Source organism: Thermobia domestica, chromosome 6, assembly GCF_964235325.1.
Source record: "Thermobia domestica chromosome 6, izTheDome1.hap1.1, whole genome shotgun sequence".
Taxonomy (NCBI): Eukaryota; Metazoa; Arthropoda; class Insecta; order Zygentoma; family Lepismatidae; genus Thermobia; species Thermobia domestica.
In genome coordinates this window covers 13,752,173-13,779,759 of record NC_137459.1, presented here as the reverse complement: position 1 = coordinate 13,779,759, position 27,587 = coordinate 13,752,173, and the positions used below count along the sequence as shown (strand labels likewise).

General features: G+C 36.9%; 1 protein-coding gene across 1 annotated transcript in view; it reads left to right on the top strand.

Annotated features, from left to right (window-relative positions):
* Positions 1 to 12,194, top strand: part of LOC145687850 (uncharacterized) — a 38,070-nt gene extending 25,876 nt beyond the window's left edge. Inside the window, exon 4 of the mRNA XM_081761321.1 lies at positions 10,925 to 12,194. Coding sequence (XP_081617447.1) covers positions 10,925 to 11,043 — 119 coding nt within the window. The 3' untranslated portion in view covers positions 11,044 to 12,194. The remainder of the gene's footprint in view (positions 1 to 10,924) is intronic.
* Positions 12,195 to 27,587: the final 15,393 nt, after the last annotated feature.

The window sequence follows — 27,587 nt, the reverse complement described above, 5'->3', positions numbered from 1 at the left end:
CCTCATCTATGTTGAAAATTTAAGATCGGTCGGGTGGTTTTAGCGTGATGAAGTCACAAAAACAGTCACTTCCATTTTTTTTATTTTATTTTTTTTACATATATCTCCCTCCTCCCCCTCCCCTACCTTGTACCGTAAAAGTAAAATGACGAAAACATCCGAGTCCTGAACCTTATCTATGTTTAAAGTTTGATTGAGATCGGTCGATTGTTTCAAGAGATTAGGAGTCACAAACATAGTCACTTTCAATTTTGTAATATAGATTATGAACTTAGATTTTTACTTTTCTTACATTCTGTACTTTGTGCCGTAGAAAAACGGATGTCATATACTAGTAGTTAAATAAATAGAGAAAAGGGAGGAAAGTCTAAGAAAATCCATGGTGTTTCTAAACCATAAAACCCATATTACATAATATGCTGTCGAACTTGAAACTTAGCGCAAAGAAGAGGAGCACTTTACCACAGAACTTTTTCTAAACTACTTTAAATCTGAGAATAATTTTTCTTTCTTCTTTTTTAAGGAAAACTTTGGATAATACCATGATATGTTGCAATTCGTTGCAAATTACAAATCTAAATATTGATTTTTTTTTTTCGGTAGAGTCAAAGCAAAACGATTCGGGATAAGCCCTTCACAAATCTTAACTATATATAAAACTACACGAACTGACATAAATTAGAGGGGTAGTTCCGGTTGACATGGAAAGTTGAAATTTGGCGTGATTGTAGCTTTCCGGGACAAACCGACAGGAAAATTGCCAAAAGTGAATATTTTTAATTTTTAGGGATCTAAAATTGGGATGAAGAAATTCCCATGCTAATTAAATGGGGGTTTTCTTGGGATACAAAATCTTATCTTTTATATAGTTGAAATAGGAAAAGAAACGATAGAATTGTGGGATCAAGTGGTGCGAGGCCGTAGGCCGAGCAAAGACAGCAGAGATGAAGCCCCCCGGATAGGCAGTTCTAGGAAATATGAAGAGCAAGTTCACGAAATTCACTGTTGATGCAAAGGCCGATAGAGAAGAGATGCGAGGCCGTAGGCTGAGCAGCCTCGGGGGACTGGGGGCGGAGCCCCCAGCTAGCCAAAGGCTAGTCTATATTTCATAAAATTGAAAGTGACTATGTTTATGACTCTTAATCTCTTGAACCGCCCAACCGATCTCGATCAAATTCTTGACGTAGAAGCGGTTCTGGCCTAGGGGTGTTTTTAGCTATTCACTTTGACGGTAGAACTTAGGGGAGGAGGGGGAATTATAAAAAAAAAAATAAACAAAACTTAATAACTCTTGAACCACCGATCCATCTGAATCAAATTTTCAACATAGATGAGATTCGAACCTGGGAAGATTTTATCATTTCATTTCGACGGTTGATCTTAGGGTTTGGGAGGAGGAGGAAATACATTCAAATAAACAAAACTTAACTCTTGAACCAATCGACCGATCTCGATCAAACTTTCAACAGATAAAGTTCGAGCCTGGGATGTTTTCGTCATTTCACTGTTTATGGTGTAACATAGGGGAGGGGGATTGGGGATATATATATATATATATATGTAAAAAGAAAAAAATAAAATTGACTGTCTTTGTTACTTCATCACGCTTAAACTACTCTAGCGATCTTAACCAAATTTTCAACGTAGATGAGATTCGGACCTGGGGTGGTTTTTATCATATCACTTTTACGTTAGAACTTAGAAGAGGGGAAGGAGAGGGGAGATATCTATAAAAATAAATAAAACTTAATAACTCTTGTTCCATCCGACCGATCTCGATCAAATTTTCAACGTAGGTAAGATTCGGGCCTGGAAAGTTATATGTATATGCTTTGACTTTGACGGTGGAACCTAGGGGAGGGGAGGGAGATATTTATATATAGAAATAAAAAAATAGCTCTTGAATTACCCAACCGATCTCGATCAAATTTTCAACATAGATTACGTTCGACCTGGGATATTTTTTGTCGTTTAACTGTGCAACGTAGGAGAGGGGGAGGGGAAAATATATGTAAAAAATAAAAATGAAAGTGGCTGTGTTTTTGTGACTTCATCACTCTTGAACCACCCGGCAGATCTCAATCAAATTTTTAACATATATGAGGTTCGGGCCTAAGGTGTTTCTTATTTCACTTTGACGGTGGAACTTAGGGGAGGGGGTAGAAGGGGGAAATATATAAAAATAAATAAAACTTAATAACTCTTGAACCACCGGACCGATCTCGATCAAATTGACAACCTGGATGAAATTTGAACCTGAGATGGTTTTTGTCATATCACTTCCTCCAGATAAAATGTATGTTTAGGATTCTCTCTTGTCGACAGCGACCTCAGGGGGTGTTGTTAGGTTAATGATCAGTTATGAACTGATACCTCGGTCCTCTTTTATGGGTAACCTTTGAGAGGTTCGTCCATCTTCGGTTACCTCCGAACCGACTTCGTGTCTTCTGTATCCTCCTACTATCGTCTACTTGTAACTGTGTTGGTAAACAATAACACGTATTTACATTTGTGACATGTTTGTAGAAATAACATACATTAGAAAGTGTGGATCCTTACAATATATCTGATAATATTGTTGATATATGTACGAGTTTTGGAAAAATCATCGCTTACATATGTTAAATTTTGTGAATGCCAATGTGTTAATATTGCACCTGTGAGGCTTGTTAAAATCTGAATGATGTGTATATGTCGAAATTTTATATATCAGATATATCAACAGGCTGTTCTTTTGAGCCTTCACTATACCACGGTCAAACAATATGCCTATCACAACCAGTGAAATCTCGTTGGAACTTTGTCAATGAAATGTTATGTAACTTAACACATTGGCTGCCGGACATGAATCACCAAAGGTTATGTTCCAGGTCAAGGCCTTTTTCAGGTATCCACACTTTATGGAATATGTGTATTAATTTGATACACATGACAGTCTATGTGTTAAAAAGTATCGATCTGGGTTTCCAGGCATCAACAACAAATAAAATGAAATTAAAGAAGTGTCTTCAAATGAAACTGAAATCCAGAAATTAATGTCTCAAACTATCCTCATCAGAGTGACATAGAAGACTTAAAAAAATGTCCTATAAAGTACGAGACTGCTCAGGGTTTATCATTATATATTTTTTTCATTAACCAGAGCAAGGGAAACAAATACTAGAATCATTTTACACTACGGCACGTAAAACTTAAAAATTTCATTTTTCATTCTTCATAATAGAATCACAGATATTCCTGAGAAGGCAAAAAAGCACAATACAGTGTGTTTTCTGTTGAAGCACCTTCGGTCTTAAAATTAAACTTCCAAATATTTGTAGAAAATGTGTCTCCATCGCAGAAATGTCCTAAAATTCGAAAGCCTGACGGGCGCACTAAGTTGGGCTTGGGCTCAATAATTGAGCGTGAGCCTAATTGAGAGAAACGAGCTCGTGCGAGCCCAAGAATCTTAGTGAATAGAAGACCGAATGGGTCCGAGCCCCAATGAGCTGGAGCGCGAGCGTAATTGAGGGAAGTAAGCGTAGGCTCGGGCTCTCTTTCCTCATGAAAGGTGATCTGGAAAGCGGATCATGTAACAAATTTGAAATTGTATAGAAGAATGCTTTCGATATTATTATTTGATTTTTCTCTACTCATTTGAACTGGCGATATAGAAATATACGGGTCATCCAAGTATATTACTTTTTTTTCCTAGGGCTTGCAGGAAGTTTCTTACAATACCTTCTATCGTTTAGTGAGTAATTAGCGCATTGTCTAAGGAATAAAGCTCACTATATTTAGTGGCCAGGGAGGCTCGACCTATTTGTATATGGTACTTTATTTCTCGATAACTATTGGCCAAATCGGAATGAAGTTTGATCGGCAAGTATCCCATTACCTAAGGGATAAAAATCGCTGAATTTGGTGGCCAAGCTTGGCGAGGTACAAGCTCGACCCGACAACAGAGGCTGTGTTTTAGAGCTTTGCACGGCAGGAGCATCTGAGCTCGGTTCACCTCGACTTATTGCTTCTTTTTATTCTCTTCCTATTATTGCTTTTTAGTTCCTGTTGAGTTCGTATATGATTTTGTTCTTTCATTGAAACGTAATGTAAAAGTCGGTCTTCCACCTTTAGCACCCAACTCGAAGGCAGATTCTCTGATACTGCGCACGGGAAATTGTGAGAGGTGTGATAGAAAAATGACGTACAACGAAAGCTGATGAAATAACGTGCAAAGTCGCGTCGAAAACACACAGCATGTTTCACATTAATAACAACAAACTCGTGCAGGATGTTCAAGTCTAGTCCGAACCCTTCAATTGCAAGAAGTAGAGATGGTTGGTGCCAGTATAATTCACTTCTGGGGAACTACGACTGTAGTGAGCTTTCAAATTGGGAAGTTCAAAATCCGCTCACCAAGAAATCTTAATTACCACCAAAGGGAGTTCTGCTGGATCAACCATCTCTAGTGTATATTCACAGTTGAATGGTTCACTTATCTGTAAAGATACCCTGCATCAATTGCTGGTGTTATTGATGTGTGGCATGCAGTGTGTTTTCCAGGCGACTTTTCAGCATTATTTTACTTTTTTTAATCACAAAGCTCACGTTTTGCCGTATGTGGTGTCAGGGAATCATTCCTTTTAGAGAAAGGTACAAGATACTTCATTAATGGAAGTATACATCACTTCCTCTGTGAAAAATGAATACGTCACACCTACATGTGTTTCGTAATTTACGCGATATTGTTGACAATCCATATTGGCGCCCTAAATTTTCAATGCGTGTGACTTCAAACTATTCAGATTTCCTTTGGGTGTTTTATTCCGTTTCGTGCCACCGCCGCAAGTCTTTACAGGTAGTTTTATAACATACTATATATGTATATATACAGGGTGTGTCAAAAGTTCCCAAACAAAATGTCATTTACCTGGACCCACAACATAAGTGAATGAAGTTATTATTTGAAATGACGGCTAGTCATCAACGTGTTAGCGTAAAAGACAGTAACTGCATTAACTTACGTTTTGGGTCCAGGTAAATGGAAACGTTGCATTTTCATTTAACATTGGGTGCATAAATAGTTTGCGCCCAAAATGGCTCATCCGATTAAAAAAAAAAAAAAAAAAGCCTTCACTTTAGATTGAAAACATATTTGTAGACGGTTTCCCCTCTTACTTTTTGGTGTAACTCTGATAATAATAGAGTTGCCCTATGTCAAGGGACTTTCGAGACACCCTGTATATATTGTTGTGTGTACATATACAATAATTCATAAATCCATTTGTTGCTATACACTGTGTGTTTGTATTTGGTCTTGGGAACTGAGTTTTGTACTGTATTTACTTTCGTTTAATATTTAGGCTGGTTTAAACATGTTATAAACTATTCATATCTATTCCTCTTATTCCTCGTGGTATTTTATACGTTGTAAGAACTCAGAATTGTAGAATTCAGAACTACTGATACATTTATAGACATAGGGGCCGCGGTGGCTCAGTGGTAGAGCGTTCACCTCTGGTGCATGGGGTTCCGGGTTGAAACCCTGCTCCCGCCAAGTGAACTTCGTGGTGGACAAACACCGTGTGCGTGGGTTTTCTCGGATTCTTCCGTTTCCTCACACTTTCTTCGTTCCACCATTTCATTCATTTCTCATCATCACTGTCTCCTTTAATCTTATCGGCATAACCGTAGGCAGCGGCGTGCCGTCAAGGGGACTAGGGGACTAGGCTAGTCCCCTGGCATTTTAATTAAAGCATTTTGTGATAAATATATACCAAAGAAAACGAAAACGTTATTTGTATTTCTCTATTTTCGTAAAAGAACACTATTTCAATTGTTCTGACACAACTATAGTCAGCGCCCGTGTGCTGGGTGCGACAGCGAAGTGGAGATCGGAAACGCTCGGGTTTTAATCGGCTTTTCTCGGGGAAGGGAACAGGGTCCAGTCAGCTAGTCCTCATATTATGTTGTCTAAGCTCTAAGCACCGGCGTTCTGTCGTAAGCGAATTTAATGCTTGTTTGCTTTTTACAGTTAATAGTTTTAACGCTATTAAATTTACAGTATTAATCTTGACACTTTAAGAAATGTAGTGAAGTGTGAACTTTTTAGATTATCAATATATTGCAAATGACTCGAAGAATAAAGTATGGAAGGGGACTCGTCTGAGAAATCGAGTCCCTTGCAGCAAAGCGATGGCGCAAGCAGTGATATTACTTCAATTGGTATAGGAGACAGTAGGGGTGGGGATCGACCGTTTCAGTCTTGTATTCTGGACCATTGGATTCCTTAATTTTCAAGAAATGCAACTAATAATAACCAGTGGTAGAACAACTCCAAGCATTTCCATTTAAACAAAAATGAAATATTATATACATAATATCAAAACGGATTATTTTGCTTCTTCGAAATAGTTAACTGCATGTAAGACAAGAAACAAACTGTATTGCTGGCTTGTATTCTGTTCCACATAGAAAAGGACGAATGATGGAAGAATGATGGCTTTTGTGACATGAACAATTTTCACAAACCCAAGTTGCGCCAAGAAAAATGTTATTCACACCTGTCCACAATAACTAAATTGAAAACTTTCGGGAAACCAGAATTGATTTTTAATTGAGCAAACAATGCAGAAGTTGATTCAAACCAAGAACTAATGAACCGATTGATTTATTCCTCTTGTTTTATGGCTAAACAAGAGCTATCATTTAGAAGTCATAACAAACAGGAAGATTCTGTCAATGAGGAAAATTATATTGAAGTAATTCAGTTACTTTCTAAGTACGACACTAAATGGACTTGCAGGGGCGCCTAAAGAAAATTTTCTAGGGAGGGGCCCATCTCCATGGTTGCTATTTTCCGTCTGATATTTATGGTATTTAATATACAGGGTTTGCTATATTACGTATACATTTTCGTGAGCCAGAGGAGATCCGGGCCCCATCCTGCCCTCTCGTTCGGGCGCCCATGTTGACTTGTCATCTTCACAGCATAGGAGTGTTTAAAGGAACATCAAACAGAATTCAGAATTATATTATTAAATGTGTTGGTGAGTAATTCTGGATAAAATTAAGTCAGGAATAAACAATACACTTCTTACAGCAATAATGTTGGACAAAACTACGGACATTGCAAAGATCTCTCAACATTCAATCGGTACGTGAAAGACGGCAATTCACGAAAGATTTATTTGTTTTGCAGATGTTACTAGTGATTGTACTGCGACTGCTTTAAGTGAACATGCTTTCCAAATTATCTCTCATTTTAATTGTAAGCAAAAGCTTGTAGCAGTAGACAATGGATGGAGCTGCCACATTTTCTGGACATTTGAACGGTTTACAATATTTTGTGAAAAGGTGTTTGAGTGCACTTACCATTCACTGCTATCATCACAGACTCAATCTCGTTGTTCCACAGTCTGTTAATCATATCAAGGAATGTAAAATATTTTTTAGAATAAGTGGCATTCCAAATTTCTTTTCATATTCATCGAAACGCTGTAACGCGCTTGCTGAATCAGAAGTAACTAAGCGATTTCCAACGGTTGCCACTATAAGATGGAATTACAATTCCAAAATTGTGAATGCAGTAAATGAAAATCAAATAGAACTCTTACGGTGTTCTGAGAACATTGTAGAAGATTCAGATAATTGCGACACCGAAGCTTTCATGACTACAAAAAAGAAAAAATGTGTGAGTTATCATTGAAGGATTTCGATTTTGCATTTCTACTAAAAGTTTTCAATCATTTTTTTTTTTTTTTTTTTTCGCGCACGGATATACTATTCAACATTCTTTAAAGTAAAACCTTGAATGTGAAATATTGCATCCAAAAAGTACAAAAGATGGTATCTCAACTTAGAAATGCAAGAAACGATTTTGAAGACTTATAGAAAGGTAGAATTGGATGACAACGGGAACCTTCTAATAAAAGACGTAAAGTAGATGACTCAACAGATTTAGAAATTAAATACATGCGTCTCTTCAATGACATTATTGATACTGTGATTTCAAGATCTCAGTGAGTTACAATTTCTTGAGCTGTTAGATTTAAAGAATTTTCAGTGCTTGAAATCTCGATTTCCTGATTGCTTGTTTTTGACCCTTAAATCAATTTACGGGAGTTTTTTTTTTTTTTTTTTTTTTTTTTTTAATTTTAACAATTTGCGGAGTGACAATATAGGTTTACAGACTCTTAGATTTTTTAAATAAAACTGTGACTGAAATTATCAATTTCTTGAAAGAAAGAGGCTTGGTAGGAGAATCATTTACAGAAATATATAAATTGTGTTATTTGGTGTCAACAATACTACTCAGGACCTCCATTCTACAGCACACATTCTTTTCGAACCTAGTCCCCTGTGAGAAAAGTCACGGCACGCCACTGACCGTAGGACGTAAAACTCAAAAATGTAATTTCATTTTTTACATTTATAGACATTTCATTAATATATTGTGTGTGTTTAGTGGAAGTCCTGTTTTTATCGTCGATGCCAGGATTCAGTGTCAGGTTTCGAAACTGCGATCAGATATTGAACGTTTTTCCGTTTGTTCTACTAACGTTACTTTGATCAAAAAGTTCCCAGAATTCACTCATAAAATTAGAAATAAAAGCTTATTCCTGAAAATTGATGTTGTCCCTTTCGAAGTAATCCCCATCGACTGCAGCGCACTTACGCCAGCGCTTGATCCAGTTCTCAAAACATTTGTGGTACTCGATTTTCGGTATGTCCATCAGAGCAGTCTTCGATTTTCATATTATGTCTTCTTGGCTGCTTAAACGCGTTCCCCGTAATAATTTCTTGAGTCAATCAAACAGGAAAACGTCGTACAGAGCTAAATCTGATGGATTCGGTGGCTGCGGAATGGTGTCCATTACGTTTTAGGTGAGAAATCGCGGATTATGATGCCATGATGCAAAATCCGCTAGTTGTTTGTCCAGAGATCTTTTCTTTTGGGGGCCGCGGTGGCTCAGTGGTAGAGCGTTCACCTCTGGTGCTTGGGGTCCCGGGTTCGATCCCAGCCCCCGCCAAGTGAACTTTGTGGTAGACAAACACCGTGTGCGTGGGTTTTCTCGGGGTTCTCCCGTTTCCTCCCACTTTCTTCATTCCACCATTTCATCCATTACTCATTATCACCGTCTCCTTTAACCTAACCGGCATAAACGTGGGACGTAAAACTCAAAGATTTCATTTTCATTTTTTTCCAGAGATCTTTTCTTTTTAGGGGAATTACTTCACGCAAATGCTTCATAACGCCCAAATAGTACTCCTTGTTGACTGACTGAATTTCTGGTAGAAATTCATGATGTACAACACCGTTGTAATCCATGGAAACCGTGAGTAGAGAACTGGCAGGATCTTAAAAGCCTTAGTGGGTGGTAATCGGAACTGTCCGAACAATCATATCCTCTTACTAGTGACATTGTAACTTAACTTATGTTCAACGACGTTGCCATAGCTTTGGTTCCCATTACACTGTGATTAATGGCTTACACATTGGGTTCTTTCTTTCTATATAGAGAAGGGGGAAATAAACAAACACTGACCAATTTGCCTGCATATATAGATCATTCCGTCTCAATGGAAAAAGAAATATTCTGTTGAAAGCAGGTTGAAAGTGTCAAATAACAGCAACATCAAGCACTCGGAGTTTCCAGACTACTTTTTTCTTCGCCAAAACATTTGAGACATTCCATTCCATATTCATATGACTGAGAAGATCAGCTTTTGCTCACCCCCTATTTTTGCCGAGAGCTGCCGTCCAGTTCGAATTTTGTTCCTCTCCAAAGGAAGAAGGAAGATTTTTCCACTCAAAGTGTCAAATAACAAAACAACACAAACCATTCGGAGTTTCCACGCTACTTTTTTTTTTTTTTTCTTTTTCGCCAAAACCTTTCTCAAGTGACAGAGAGGAATACGCACTCACCCCTCTGGTCGAAAATTGTCAGCTAGCTTGAATTTCTTGGCAACGCCGGATTTCGGAGAAAATGTTTGTTTTACTACCATGTAGTGGGAGGAGAAGGTTAATAGGTCAATTTTCCATAGTTTTTAAGACGTTTCTAAAACTGTATTACCTTCTTTTTCGACTGAAAACGATGTGTTGTTTTCGGTCTTGGCTCATTGGGTGCTCGCCACTCCCTCACTTGATGTCTGGATTGCATGTCATACACATGACGCTACGTCTCGTCTCGAGCAATGATGCGTTTGGTGAATGTTGCGTGGGATTCAGCTTTGCAAATCATGTCTTTGGCCATATCGACGCAGTCACTTTGCATGAAATTCAGGTTTTTCGGCAATAACTTTGCTGCAGCACAGCGCAAATCCAAATCATTCACTATAATGCCTTGAACGGATCTATAAACAATATTCAAGTCATCTTCCGGTTCTCTCATTGTTAATTTATGGTTGTCGGCTAACATTTGTTTCACTTTATCGATGTTCTCGTCGGTTTTCGATGTCGACGGCCTGCAACTGCGATAATCATTTTCAACTGACTCACGACAAAGTGTAAAGCGTTCGTGCTACTAATAAACTTTTTTTTTAAGCATCATTGCCGAAACACCTTACCGAATCCGTTTTAACGCAAAACTTAATACACACTCATTGTTGCAAAATTAAGCCATTACTAAAACCGAAACATGCACCCAAACAGATATACTCAACACTGCGTCACTTTCAGAAATGGCAAACTAGGATGTTCAGATTGGGAGGGAATATCACTGACAGGTGTGGCAATCCACAAAAAAAAAGGGGGGGGGGGGAATCAAATCAGGTGACTGAGACCGCAATACGGTGGTGACTCCGGGAACTATTTGATCAAGGTAGATTGTAAATGTGCGTTGGGAAGTTCTTCCCATTTATTAGAACAGAACAAAGAGAGAGGAAAAGTTGGTGTAATGACTTAAGTTGTTTATTATAATTGTAATTTTCCTTCTTCTTTCAGGTCTCCGTCCACCTCTGGGGCCAATGGGTCCAATGATGCCAATGGGTGCGATGGGTACCTTAGGTCCAATGCGAGGCCCACCTATGATGGGAGCCCCTCCCCAAGGACTGAATAAATGATGTTAGTTGTGTGGTGCGATGTTGTGTGTGAGTTTTTCTCATTTTTATTGATGTCTGATTCCACTCGGGAATCCAAGAGGCTGTGTCCGAACATATCCGATGGAATGTCGAATGTGAAGTTAGTAATCGAGGCAGTTATGTGACGTTTCTGTCGGTATTAGCAACACATGCTTCAGTTTTTATTATTTCTTAATTTAGGTGTACTTTTAATTACTATATAGATATTTTCTTGTAACTTGTGTTTCTAGAAATTATTTATTCAAATTCTGTTCTATTGTTTAGATTGAAGACGATTGCTATTGTCATGATTGTCATTAAACTAAAGGTATGTGCTTTAAGCATTTCATAAAAAATTTGCATTGATATGTATTTGAATATTGTCATATTGATTTACTTTTTGTACCTTAATAAGGCTGTTATGATTTGTCAGAAGTATCGGATGCATTACATAAACAGTTTTTATTTTTCCTACTCTCTTGTGAAGAATTATATATATATATATATGTTTGTCAGCATGTGTTGCTGTAAAAAATCTAAGAATAAGGATATTGCAAGAAAGCAAGAAGGTTCTCGCTGCGAGAGAAGGGTGTTCCATTACCCGATTTGTGATACATATACTTATTGGAATTGTGGGAAAACTCCAGCCACACTCCCCAGTTACATGAATCTTCGTTTACATATATATATAGGTGAAAGTTACGATATGTATTTGAGTTGTTGTGTTCATAGGATTTGCCTTAAGGAAGTCGACCATATTAAAATATGAAGACAGGCAAGACGTACAGATAAACAAATAGTTCAGATACAATATGGAGTAATTGAATAAAAGGTTTATTTTGAAGACATTACTCGTGTGATTGCTGCAGGGTACGTTTAGGCCTAATACGTTAAGAGACGATCGTGCCTCACACCAGTTGTTCATATTGTTTTATAAAGCCGTGTTACCTGTGCTCAAGTGAAAAATATCATTAAATTTGTAAGTTCCTGAAAACTTCAGCTACACTACAAATATGTGTATTCCTTATCTTTGTTTCGGCTTCCAGAAAAGAACTGTTCTAATGTTTATGTAGAACTTTTATTTGTTCCCTGTCTTTTCCTTTTGTAAAGAATAAATTTTCTTTCGTTTTTTTTAAAGAAAAAAAGTACCATAATCTGAATTTCATTGTATTTCTGCCAGTAAGCACACATTCTATTTGTTCGAGTTTAAAAGTTTAGTATATGTGGTGTCCCATATATTCTCAAAGAAAAGTAAATCCAAAAGTGAAAATACTCTGCTACAATTATCAATATATATATGAGTTGCATTTAGAGATTTTCCAGAAAACGTTGAAAATAGCAGAGCCAGTCATAAGTTCGTTGGTTTTTGAACCCATCTGAATGTGTCATATTATTGTGTGTTACGTCGAAGCACCGAGCATAACCATAGTATGGTATGAATTGCATGTCAGTTATATCGTAGATGAGTCAAATTGAGCGGTCAAACATACGAGCTCGATCAAGTGGCTATTTTGTATACTGTTAAATCATTATTGGTAGAAATGGGTGAAACATGAAAGTTGCAGACGAAATGTGTGGTGTGAATAGGAAAAGCACTGAATATTTTTCAGCCAAAAAGTTAACTCAATTCACGTCAGGAGACACGACTGTTGAAGGCAAACCTCAGGTCTGGAGACTAGTTTCCTTAAACAGGGACCTCCTGGGTCAGACTGTAATAACCGATTCAGGCACAAGTACATGTCAACTGGCATTACAGATAAGATCATTCCAAAGAAACGTGTTTTACCATTTTCGTCGACTGGGTTTGTCTCTAAATGGTCTCAACTTGTGCCCCACGGGTTGATATCACGACCCGGCAAAAGACTAATCACAATGTACGAAATCCTAGTGACGACAGGTTGGTGTTGGATCATCGCAGGTGATGAAAAATAGATCTTATTGGGATATTCTGCTGGTGACGACCAAGTTAAAAGGCACTGCAAACTGTCCCAAGAGAGAGGTTTGAGCAAATGTCATGTTGTGTTTATGGCGGAATAATAATTGTTCAATATTCTGAAAAGCTCCTTTCAGACTACCATGCTGGGGATGGAAATCTTTACATTGAACAATTACACTGGGTCCGTAATGCTATGCGATAAATATACACAACTTTGATGAACAGGAAGAGGGTTTTACTTCAGGTGGATTTCATCCTGTGGCATTGGTCACTGGTAGTTACTCAAAAACTCCAGGAAATTCAAGGATTCGAATTGTTATAGACAGCAGAGACCTTGTCCCCATAGTTAATATGTTCCACACCTACGCGAGTTTTTGACCCCCAGACCCTTCCAATGGTAGCTTTTGAGGAACATTAGCGGAGGACCATCCAATACAATAGACTTTACTTTTAGAACAAGTGAGTAAGATTTGAGTTTTAGTGCCCCTTTCAGCAGTAAGGCTATATGACACGTGGACCTACGGCTTAATGTGGAATCCGAATCGCATGAGCTCCCGCCGGTAATGGAACCCGGGTGTCCCACACCAAAGGCGCGTATGATTTTTAGAATGACATGGGTTCTGGTGGGAGCTCATGTGGTTCGGATCCAGATTAAGCTGTAAGTCTATGTTTCATATAGCGTTAGTGCTCAAAAGATGCTCAAGTGAAATCAAATAATAAAGGAAATGCAGTTTGAGCCTTTCTTACCGCGTAAGAAGCGTGTTAAAGGGAGAAGAATGTTAATGCCTTAGATCAGACTTTATAGTAAGTTGTTTCGAACTAGAATACTCTTTCTGTCGTGACTCTCGGTGAAAAACTAGTCAAGTCAATTGAAGAAGTGTCTACATAAAAGTTGCGGTTTTTAGACTCAAAATTTGATGTGCGTGAGTATAGGAAGTTTTATAGGACGACTCTCTTTCTCTCTCTCTCTCTCTCTCCGCTATATATGTGTGTGTGTGAGAGAGAACAAAAATAGTTGTCAGAGATGTTTCTTGATATGAAGCGTGCTACAAATGTACTTCGTCACTGCTCTATTGTGAAAACGCTTAGTTTGAAAGTCTATCGTGGCTTGACAATATGAAACGAAACTCACTTGTTTTCTTACGGAATTATCATTAGTAAAAACCGAAACATCGAGATAGCCAAAATGACTTCTACTAACACCAGAATACCGACAATAAATGTACACGAAATTCATTTGCAAATCGAAAATGAAATGTTTAATGTCCCACAGTTATGTCCTTTACGTTAAAAGGGACGATGATAAGGCAAGTGAATGATGATGGAAGAATTATTGGAATGAAAATGTGGGAGAAACAGTATACCGAGAAAGCCGACGGGGACGATATTGTCCACCACAAACTCACGTGGCCGGGATCGAACCAGGGACCTCACGCACCAGAAATAAGCGCTTTACCACTGAACTACCGTGCCCACATTTGCAAATCGAATAGGGATGGCCACATTGTTTCGAAAAAAACGGATAAAGGAAAACTTTGCCGAGAAACGGAAAACGGATAATTTTCGTAAAACAAACTGACTTCATCTCATTTGTTAGTACTTCCAAACTACAGTATACTATGCATACGTATAGGAAGTCTTATAGAACGGCTATGTTCATCTGTCTGTCTATCCATCCGTTCGTCTGTAAGCTGGCATCAGAGCAAGAGCGGTTAGAAATAGCGAGAAGCATAGTTTTGCAACATGAATAGATTAATCTAATGCATTTGACTTTTATTTAATCCAGAAGTGGTAGAGATCTATCGCTTTCTGCTACATTGTTGATCACCACAGAACACAAACGGTAATATATAGAAAGACGCGGTTTTCCAGAACCAATTCAGTGTCCCAAGAATATATTCAATTACGCTTCCAGCTTAAGCTATGCATAAGTGTCGGAAGTTTTATAAAACGGCTTTGTCCGTCCGTCTGTCGACAGGTGTCAGATCAAAAACAGTAACATATTACGAAGGCATTTTTTGCAGTTGATTCAGAGTTCCCAAAATAGGTCCCATTTCCTCCATTAACCCTCCATTCAAGGCGGAAGTGGTTCAAATACTCATTTCTGGTTTCAACTTCTATCGCTATAGAACGAAAAGGGTAATAGCGAGAAGCGATTTATTGCAAACAATTTAGCGTCTTAAGACAACATATAACTATCCATAACATTCTATGGAAGTCAGAAATTGTTTATATTTATTATTATTTCGGTTTTAATACTGATTTAGATAAAGCAAAAACAGAGATATCGAAATGTAGATTTTTGCAATCGATTCAACTTCCAAAAAATAGTTCTATCTTTCCCATAAATCCTTCCTTCAATTCGGAAGTGTTTGAAATTAACCATTTTGGGTTTCAACATTAATCGATATAGAACAAAAATAGTAATAGATAGCCGCAAGACTTTTCAATCGAATCGATATAGCGTCTCAAGAGTAAATATATATATATCATCACAACTCATAATACTATCTAAACCGAAAGTGGCTGAATTTACTAGTATATTGGTTTCAAGACTGATTTTTATAAAGCGAAAACTAAGAGAAATCATGATGTGTTTTTTCGCAATCGACTAAGCGTCCTAAAAATAGGTTCTACCTTCACCCTCGACCTCTATTCACACCATAAGTGGTTCAAATTAACGATTACAAGTTTCAACATTTATCGCCACAGAACAAAATTGATAATATTTTGGATTCTTTGAGTCTGTCCCGTTCAGCAGCGAAGCTATATGAGACGCGGACCTACTGATTAACGTGGAATCCGAACCACATGAGCTCCCGCCGGGAATCGAGCCCGGGTCTCCCACGCCAAAAATTGGTAATAGATAGCGACAAGTGGTTCACCTACAATCGATTCAGGGTCACAAGAGGAAATACGACTCCAATCCACAACACTCCACAAAGGCAGATGTGATTGAAGTTTATTACTATTTTTCATTTTATTGGTAATACTAATTTCCATGGAGCAAAATCGGTGAGAAATATCGAGATACAGTTTTTTTTGCAATCAATCCAGCGTCCCAAGAATAAATTCCACGTTCTTCGTTAACACTTTATTTGAACCGAAAGTGTTCAAATTAACCAGTTCCGGTTTTAACACTTGTCGCGATAAAACAAAAATTGTAATAGATAGCGGGAAGCAATTTTCTGGAATCAATTCAGGGTTTTAAGAGAACATATCGTCATAACGTGCATCACTGTTTTTGTAACCGGAAATGCTTGAAATTTATTACTACTTTCGGTTCCAATACATATATTCATAGAGCAAAAACTATAAAAGATATCGAGAAGAGATTTTTCTGAAATCGATTCAACGTCCTAAGAATAGATTCTATCTCCTTCCTTAACCCTCTATTCAAGCCGAAAGTGATTCAAATTAGCCATTCCTGCTTTCAGTATTTATCGCCATAGAACAAAAAACGATAAGTGATAGCTAATAATGGCTTTTTGAACCAGGAATTTTAGTTGTGCTACTTGTTACTGAAGTTTGAGTATTCAATTCGCATAGATTGGAAGTGTATCATAGTTTTACACTGTGAAGCGAAACTCACTTGTTTCTCTACAAAAACAGGAAGTAGGATAAATGGATCACAACCAGAGGCGGATCGAGGCAATTGTCCCCTCCCATAAAGACACTTTCTTATTATATATATATATATAAATAAAACCCATCCCAGAGTTTGGAGCTCTTAAAAGTACCTCTAAGAAGCAGTATTACAACCCAGCGCCACACCCAAGAAGCCCGTCCTGGACCCGCCCCTGATCACAACTCCCGGTTTCAATATTGACCACCATAGAGCAAGCATGGTATAGTACGACACAAATGACGTAGTAGTATTTGCGTCACCCTATCGCGTTTTGGACTTTGACCCCGACCTTTATGATGTCATTGGTCAAAGGTCAATGACCTAGGGGTACCTAGGATCACCCCCTCTAAATTTTGGCAGTGGTACCTAGGACCACCCCCCTTAAATTTTGGAAATTGCAAAATCTAAAAATTTGGTATGGTAGCCTAGGACCATAGTATGTACCTCTATCAGTATTGGGGGTCTATGTCGTTCCCTTTCATGGGTAAAAAATTCAAATTTCGGAGGTTTTTGATCTAATTTTATCGCCTTTGATGAGGTATTATTATCCCATATGGTTATATGGGCGTATACAGGGGTCCATTCCCTTTCATAAGATATGGGTATATTGGTGCACCCCTTTAAAAATTTGGGAGGGGTACCTTGGCCCACCCCTTCAATTTTGGAAATTGCCCAATTTCAACATTTGGTATTATAGTACAGGACCCTAATATGTATTATGATAAATTTGGGTGGTCCACCTCGTTCCCTTCTAGGGGTACACAATTGCCAAAATAAAAAACGTAAGCAATACGTTGTACCACGTGTTTGGTTTCGACCTAAGTTATCCCCTTGGTTGAGGTCCTATTACCTTATATGGTATTGTATAGGGGTTTATTTCCTTTCATAAGACATAGGTATATTGGTGCACCCCTTTAACAATTTGGGAGGGGTACCTTGGCCCACCCCTTAAATTTTGGAAATTGCCCAATTTAAACATGTGGTATTATAGTACTGGACCCTAACATGTATTATGATAAATTTGGGTGGTCCACCTCGTTCCCTTCTAGGGGTACAAAACTGCCAAAATATAAACGTAAGCAATATGTTGTACCACGTGTTCGGTATTTTTGCCCAATTTATCCCGTTTGATATGATCTTATTACCTTATATGGTTGTATGGTTATGTATAAGGGCTTATTCCCTATCATAAGACATAGGTACATATGTGCACCCCTTTAAAAATTTGGGAGGGGTACCTTGACCCACCCCTTAAAATTTAGAAATTGCTCATTTTATATATTTGCTATTATAGTACTGGACCCTAACATGTATTACTATAAATTTGGGTAGTCCATCTCGTTCCCTTTCATGTGTACGAAATTGCCAAATTTTACTACAACCACGTGTTTGGTTTTTGACCTAATTTATTCCCTTGGATGAGGTCCTATTACCTTATATGATTATATGGTCATGTATAGGGGTCTGTTTCCTATCATAAGACATAGGTACATTGATGCACCCCTGGGGGGGTACCATAGCCAATCCCTTAAATTTTGAAAATTTTCCAATTTAAGCATTCGCTATCATAGTACATGACCTCAATATGTTTCATGATAAATTTGGGTGGTCCACCTTGTTCCCTTTCATGGGTAAAAGAAATTGCCAAAATATAAACATAAGCAATATGTTGTACAATCCGCGGCAAAAAACCTGCAACATGAGGATGTAAGTTTATTGTGAAACCACGCCTAACAGCACAGGGAATAAACATAACGTCTAAGTGGAACGAATCACGCCAGGATAAACCTCGGCCTCCTCCCGTGCACACTTATTTTGGAGCAAAAGACTTTGTCATTTCACAATAAACTTATATGCTCATGTTGCAGGTTTTTTGCCGCAGATTGTACCACGTGTTTGGTTTTTGGCCCAATTTATCCCGTTTGATGTGGTCCTATTACCGTATATGGTTGTATGGTCATGTATATAGGTTCATTTCCTATCATAAGGCATGGTACATTGATGCACCCTTTAAAATTGGGAGGGGTATCTTGGCTCATCCACTCAGTTTTAGAAATTGTTTAATATAAGCATTTGGTATCTTCGTACAGGTCTTCAATATGTACCACTATAAATTTGGATGGTTCACATCGTTCCCTTTCATGGGTAAAGAACTACCAAAATCAAATTTCGGAGGTTATTGACCCCTTTGATAAGTATTTAGCACGTTATATGGTTTATTACCTTTATATGTGTATGTGCCCTTTTAAATTTGGGAATTATCAAATAACAAAATTCGGTAAACGTTTTCTAGGACACATTGGTGTTCCTCTTAAGGCCAAATACTCAAATTTTGAAGGTTATTGACCTATTTTTTTTTTTGATACGGCTTTATTATTGAATAACTACAGGATTTATTACTTTTTCATAAGACACAGGTGTATTTGTGTACCAATCTTAAATTTTGGGAGGGGTACATTTCTTATTGTCATATCAAAAATTGGTAATTGTTCTTAAAATTGGATACTATCTCATTCATTGGGTAAATCATTATCAAATATGAGTATGATCACGTGATCAGTTATTGACCTATGATGGGATTAGGAGTCCAGGACATTAGTACATTGAAACTTTGTAGGATAATTTGAGAATTGTCAAATGAAATTGCGTCATTGGTTTTGATTATTCCAGCCTATGGACCAAATATAAACGTAAGCAACACGATGTACCACGTGATTGACCTTGATGAAGTAGTGTACAGGGATTCATTTCCTTTGTTGTGGTACTTCTTAAGTTTGAGTACACACTTGCAGAAAACAGTTGGTTCTACTCAGGTAAACAATTGATGGACATTATTGACCTTATTGAACATATAATGATATGATTAATTCTAAGACTTAGGTATATCGAGAGAAGTATTCTTTAAATTTGGGAATTGTGATAAACAGAACTTTAACATAAGGCGCGAAATTTGAAACAATACTTTGAACTTTAGTCTAAGATCCTTTGTGGTGATTGACTTGACCTTGAGCTTTAGAAATCTGATAGCTAACCTTATTGAATCTTATGAGTCATAGTCTTAAGGGAATACATGCTACAACACTGGAATTTAGTCACAAGGTGATGTAATCTGACACTGGCAAAGTTATTGTTTATGCAATTTGATTGGTTGATCACTATCTTTCGTGCAATCTGATTGGCTGATCACTATCTTTCGTGCAATCTGATTGGTTGATGAGTTTCAAATCTTTGATGCATTCAGTTTTGTTTTAACATTTTAAAAGTTTTTGAAATTTTTGTTTGAAACTTTGATTTGACATTTTTCGTTTCATATTTTTAATTTAAAAATTTTTGTTTGAAAATTTTTTTTGAAATTTGTTTCAATTTTTTTTTCTGTTTAAAATTTTTAGTTTGAAAATTTTTGTTTGATTTTTTTGTTTCAAAATTTTTTGTTTGAAATTTTTTCGTTTGAAATTTTGTTTGAAAAGTTTTGTTTGAAAAATTTTTTTCAAAACTCTTTTTTGAAATTTTTTGTTTGAAATTTTTGTTTCAAAATTTTTTGTTTGAAACTTTTTGTTTGCAATTTTTTTTTGTAAATTTTTTCGTTTGAAATTTTTTGTTTAAATTTTTTTTCGTTTCAAAACAAAATTTTTTTGTTTGAAATTTTAGTTTTAAAAATATGTTCGAATTTTTTTCTCTTTAAAATTTTTGTTTAAACATTTTTGTTTCGAAATTTTTGTTTGGAAAATTTTGGTTTCAAATTTTTGTTTGTGCACTCATTAGTGAAGAACCGGAACTGCTTAGAAGAAAATTTGTTTTGAATTTTTTTCGTTTGAAAATTTTTGTTTCAAAGTTTGGTTTGACATTTTTTAAGTTTGTGCACTCATTAGTAAAGAACCGGAACTGTTTAGAACAAAAGCCTCTGGCAACATTGTTTATCATGGTGCAATAGTACACGTCAGAACATGGAGTTGTACTTGAAATGAAAAAACACAGTTCATTGAAATGGATCATTTTATTACACTCCACATACATCCATACCAGATATAGGATCTGGATATTGTCGATACAATGTATTTTGAACTTCTTGCACTAGTTTGTCTTTAGCATATAGTTTTAATTCCAATTGAAGTCTAAGGTCTATTGCAATATCAATTGGTGGAAACTCAATGTCCATTTGATCACAAATAAACTGTTTATCAATACAGGTATGCACCCACGAACGATGTTGACAACCATCACATGTTGTACCATCACATCTAGATACATGTTGTACAATATGCATGGCACATTTTTCAAAATAGTACTTTTTCAGGAATATACTTGTTTTGTTGCACACTTCCACTGCATATTTCACACACTGGAATACGTTGATGAATTTGTTCCATTCCGTTTGCGTTAGATACACCATGTTGCGAGGAACATGCAATGTACTCTTTTTACGTAACAGCACCATCTTCTCTTCAAGGACTGTACGTAGCACCACTTCATGATTTGAGCCTAATGATTTGACTATGGTCACATTTAGCTCATCATGAAAATAATCATTCATTTGGTCGATTCGTGAACATATTTGCCATTCTTCACAGGTCAGTTGTACACCAAATTGTTTTGCTTTGCCCAATCGAATCACAGGTTCAAACGTTCTAGCACTGATACCAATCATCACATGTTTTGTTTGAAATATATTTATTGGATAATAGCTTGCGAAGAGGAATTCTTTATCGTTAGAAGTACACATCTTTCCTGCTGAAACGCACTTGCTCAAATGATTTCATGGGATGACACTGTATTTGCTGATTTATAGAACTACGGCTGACGTCATTGGAAAGGAATGTGCTGACGTTTGAATTCATGATTTCATCACAGTTGCTGGCGTCGTGTTCACCAACCAAATTCATAGATCGAATTCAGCATACAACTACGTCTGATGTCAAAGGAATGTGCTGACGTTTGAATTCATGATTTCATCACAATTGCTGACGAAACTGGCTGTGTACTAAATTCAAATTGATGACTTCGACCCAAGAATCCTTTGTAACATAAAGATACAGATCCAGTATTTAAGAAACGCAGCAGTTCTTCTTGTTTTGATGCTTCCATGCGTAAATATCTTGCTAGTAAAATTATATTCTTATCATTTTCAAGCTTCACTACGATTCTTAATCCAAACTTTGTAGGGATTTTTTGGCTAGCTAAGATTCTATAAGGTACATTCTGTTGTAAATCAGTAATCTTGGTAAATGATTTCATCACATCACGTGCGTTCAGAAACTGTAGACAAGTAGCCATGATGTTATCATGAATACTAACTCGAACGATACATATATATGATGCAAAACTGATGACGTTTCATTATCATGTTCTGACGTGTACTATTGCACCATGATAAACAATCATGCCAGATGTTTTTTTTTTTCTAAACAGTTCCGGCTCTTTACTAATGAGTGCACAAACTTAAAAAAAAATGTCAAACAAAAATTTTGAAAAAAAAATTTCAAACAAAAAAAAATTTCAAACGAAAAAAATTCAAAATTTTGAAACAAAAAAAATACAAACAAAAAGTTTCAAACAAAAAATTTTCAAAGAAAATTTCGAAACAAAAATTTCGAAAACAAATTTTTTTAAACTAAAAATATCAAACGAAAAAATGTCAAACCAAAGTTTCAAACAAAAATTTCAAAAACTTTTTAATGTTAAAACAAAACTGAATGCATCCAAGATTTGAAACTCATCAACCAATCAGTTTGCACGAAAGATAGTGATCAGCCAATCAGATTGTCAATTGTCAATTGTTTACCTGAGTAGAACCAACTGTTTTCTGCAAGTGTGTACTCAAACTTAAGAAGTACCACAACAAAGGAAATGAATCCCTGTACACTACTTCATCAAGGTCAATCACGTGGTACATCGTGTTGCTTACGTTTATATTTGGTCCATAGGCTGGAATAATCAAAACCAATGACGCAATTTCATTTGACAATTCTCAAATTATCCTACAAAGTTTCAATGTACCAATGTCCTGGACTCCTAATCCCATCATAGGTCAATAACTGATCACGTGATCATACTAATATTTCACAATGATTTACCCAATGAATGGGATGCTATCCAATTTTAAGAACAATTACCAATTATTGATATGACAATAAGAAATGTACCCCTCCCAAAATTTAAGATTGGTACACAAATACACCTGTGTCTTATGAAAAAGTAATAAATCCTGTAGTTATTCAATAATAAAGCCGTATCAAAAAAATAGGTCAATAACCTTCAAAATTTGAGTATTTGGCCTTAAGAGGAACACCAATGTGTCCTAGAAAACGTTTACCGAATTTTGTTATTTGATAATTCCCAAATTTAAAAGGAAACATAAACATACGAAGGCAATAAACCTCTGTACATACCCATATAACGAGCTAAATCCTTATCAAAAGGGTCAATGACGTCCGAAATTTGGTAGTTCTTTACCCATGAAAGGGAACGATGTGGACCATCCAAATTTATAGAGGTACATATTGAAGGCCTCTACTATGATACCAAATTCTTCTTCTATTCTAAAACTGAGTAAATAAACCAAAATACCCCTCCCAAATTTAAAGGGCGCATCAATGTACCCATGTCTTATGATAGGAAATGAACCTATGTACATGACCATATAACCATATAAGGTAATAGGACCTCATTCAAGGGGATAAATTAGATCAAAACCAAACACGTGGTTGTACTAAAATTTGACAATTTCATACCCCTGAAGGGAACGAGGTGGACCACCCAAATTTATAGTGATCTATATTAGGGTTGTATACTATAATACCAAATATATAAAATGGGCAATTTCCAAAATTAAAGGGGTGGGCCAAGGTACCCTCCCAAAAATTTCAAGGGGTGCACAAATGTACCTATGTCTTATGATAGGGAATGGGCCCCTATACATGACCATATAACCATATAAGGTAATAGGACCTCATCCAAGGGAATAAATTAGGTCAAAAACCAAACACGTGGTTGTACTAAAATTTGGCAATTTCGTACCCATGAAAGGGAACGAGGTGGACCACCCAAATTTATCATAATACATGTTAGGGTCAAGTACTATAATACCAAATGTTTAAATTGGGCAATTTCCAAAATTTAAGGGGTGGGCCAAGGTACCCCTCCCAAAATTTTTAAAGGGGTGCACAAATGTACCTATGTCTTATAATAGGGAATAGACCCTATGCATAACCATATAACCATATAGGGTAATAGGACCTCATCGAAAAGGATAAATTGGGCCAAAAGAACAAACACGTGGTACAACGTATTGGTTACGTTTATATTTTGGCAATTTTGTACCCCTAAAAGGGAACGAGGTGGACCACCCAAATTTATCATAATACATGTTAGGGTCCAGTACTATAATACCAAATGTTTAAATTGGGCAATTTCTAAAATTTAAGGGATGGGCCAAAGTACCCCTCCCAAATTTTTAAAGGGGTGCACAAATATACCCATATCTTATGAAAGGAAATGGACCCCTATACATGACCATATAACTATATAGGATAATAACACCTCATCAAAGGGGATAAAATCGACCAAAAACCAAACACGTGGTATAACGTATTGCTTACGTTTATATTTTGGCAGTTTTGTACCCCTAGAAGGGAACGAGGTGGACCACCCAAATTTATCATAATACATATTAGGGTCCTGTACTATAATACCCAATGTTTAAATTTGTCAATTTCCAAAATTGAAGGGGTGGGCCAAGGTACCCCTCCCAAATTTTTCAAGGGGTGCATTAATATACCCATATGTTATGAAAGGGAATGAACCCCTGTGAGGGGTGGTCCTAAGTACCCCTAGGTCATTGACCCCGGGCCTTGAGGCCCCTCATTGAGGATAATCAAAAGTTAGGCAGAGTGTCGCACTTACTACTGACGTTATGTCTGAATACCAATTTCTACGTGGCGCTAGGGTCAGTTACTCACTCTGAATACTCCCCACTTTTTCTCTGACAAGCCGGCGTTGGCATGTTCTCACCCTACCCTCCCTCTCCAACGTTCGCTCTTCCTTTTACCCAAACGCCAAAAATTATATACATTTTTTATACTATAAATCATGCAACACTAAAACAATTTTTGCGATCTAAGCCTTGGGTGAACTAGTTTCCCCATTAGATTTGAAAGATCTTGATAACGATTACTTGTATGTTTCTCGTCTCCTCTCTAATTTGAAAATGCACTCGTCTCGTGTGCAACACAGGTCCCCAACCAGCCTCAGAGGTTTGGGGGGGGGGCATGAATATGTTAGAGGGCCAAGTCATTAAAAATTCTTTTACACATATCAAAATTGTGTTTTTTGTATTAATAATAGCATCTGCTGATAAGGTCTATGGGGGCCACGAAAAGTTTGGAGGGAAGGTTCCTTAACCCCCCTGTAGTTGTGGGCCTGGCGCAACGCTACTTAGAATCCTTAAAACTGCTATATCGATGCAATTGATATGATAAGGTTACATTTAAAGAGTTATGTAACACGAAAGAACACTAATTTTGCACTAAAGAATGTCGTAAAACTTTGTTATGATGCAATAGACAAACTTGACAATTTATTCTGGAATAATGTAATGAAACATGCATGGGACTTAATACAAAAGGCTTGGACAACGCGAGGAATTTTTAAAAATTGTCAACAAACGTGTCACACTGTTAGGAAACTGTGACAGCAGCAATGATAATGATGATGATGATATCAATATTAGCTCTCCATGATGGAAAAGACGATGATTAATATCTACTGTACATCAAGTGAGTTTGTTGCCACGACATTTTATTTTTCATTTCTCAATAATAATAAAAAATGTCGTTTGTTAAAATTGCATGTTCCTTTGTATATCATTATAAGGCGTTATGTATGACATATCATTTCTGACGTTTTGCACCTTTGAGCGTCTTCATGGGTGGAGTTATGGGGGGCATTTTCCCCCCAACTTTTTGGCAAAAATTAAAAATGTCACCTATAAGATGCCCATCTACCAGGACCTCAAAGACCGACCAAAAGTTCTTCCCCCCCCCCCATTGCCCCTTCACCCGACAATTCCTAGCTCCGCCCATGAGCGTCTCCTCTACATGTACATGTAATTAATAGATGTTTTTATTTTGAATCATAGTGCATAACGTGTGCGGCCATATCACTCCATGACCAATTATTAAACATCATGTATTTAGTTTTGTTGACATTTATTTTATTTCCACTTGCAGCTAATATCTCGCTAATTATGTTGTAGTGCCTCATTTGAATTTTATATATGCTTAAGAGGTATACATAACTACAATTTAAAACTGCTTGGAATGAAGAAATCTAAAAGTGGAAATCGAAAATTAACTGCTTACCAGAAAACATTGAAAAGTTAATAACAAGATCTTTCGCTAAATGCTACATCACATAGAGATTATATATATATATATATATATATATATATATATATATATATATATATATATATATATAAACAAAAACACCAGAGGTGCAAAAAGTGCAGCCAAGTTCGTCAGCCTCAAAAAGTGTTGAGAAGTACGCTGCAAAATCATTATCAAATTATATTCTTACAAGAAGACAGTTACAGATATGCGACAATCATTTTGGACATGAGTGTACCTTTATGTAGACATTCACATCTTTATCTCATTGGGAAGTACCAAGTCAATGTGATGGGTAAGTGAGTGAACCCATTTCTGTTTGGCTAAGGACAGTTTACACCCATAAAAAAATTTTCATAGCCCATTCCTTAAATTTCGGACATTTCCCATACCCAAGTAAGGTATTTTTATGCAGAGATTGATGCCTCTATCTCATTGGAAAGTACCTAATCAATGTTATGAGTGTGAGAGTCAGTGAATGCGCCGATTTCTCCTTGGCTAAGGACAGTTTTCACCCATTAAAAAAAAAAAAAAAAAATCCTTAAATTTGAGACCTTTTCCATACTGGTCATTATAAGGTACCAATATACAGAGTTTTACGTCTCTATTTCATTAAGAAGTACTAATTCAATGTGACGAGTGAAATGAAAATGAAATGAAATCTTTAAGTTTTACGTCCCATGGTTATGCCGGTTAGGCTAAAGGAGACGGTGATGATGAGAGATGAGTGAAATGAAGAAAGTAAGAGGAAACGGGAAAACCCCGAGAAAACCCACGAGCACAGTATTTGTTCAGCACAAAGTCTACACGGCGCGAGCTGAGATCGGACCAGGGACCCCAAGCAACGGAGGTGAACGCTCTACCACTGAGCCCCCTCCCCCCAATATGACGAATGAGTGACTGAACCCATTTCTGCTTGGCTGGAAAATAAAATTTTCACCCATAAAAAATTCCCATCGCACATTCCTCACATTTCGGACTTTTTTTTTTTCACACACGTCATTATACACGTCTCATATAGCCTCGCTGCTGAAAGGGACGTTTAACTCAAAATCAACTTAAGTCATTATAAGGTATCTTTATGCAAACCTTCACGTCACTATCTCATTGGAAACTAGCTAATCAATGTGATGAGTGAATGAATGCACCGATTTCTGCTTTGCTAAGGACAGTTTTTCACCCATGAAAAATTTACCATAGCACATTCCTCACATTTCGGAATTTGTTCACACTTAAGTCATTATAGAGTATCTTTATGCAGAGTTTCACGTCTCTATCTCATTGGGAAGTACCTAATCAATGTGGCGAGTGAGTCAGTGAGCCTAAAAACAGCATATTTTAGGGGTCCAGTGCTCAAATATGGTTGAAGGTAGGAATGTGAGATTTGGTATATGAGCACATCTCTCGAATATCTCCTTAAATTTTAAATCTCATGTTTCTACCGTTAATATAATTTAGAATATATTACCGTTAATATAGGTTTTTACAGAACCTCTAAATCGGCGGTTTTATCCAAAACTCTCGTTCGTGTATAACATGCTTACGGCAGTGCAGGTCAGTTTTCATTCGAGGAACTTCGCTGCCATGCACTAACGTGCAT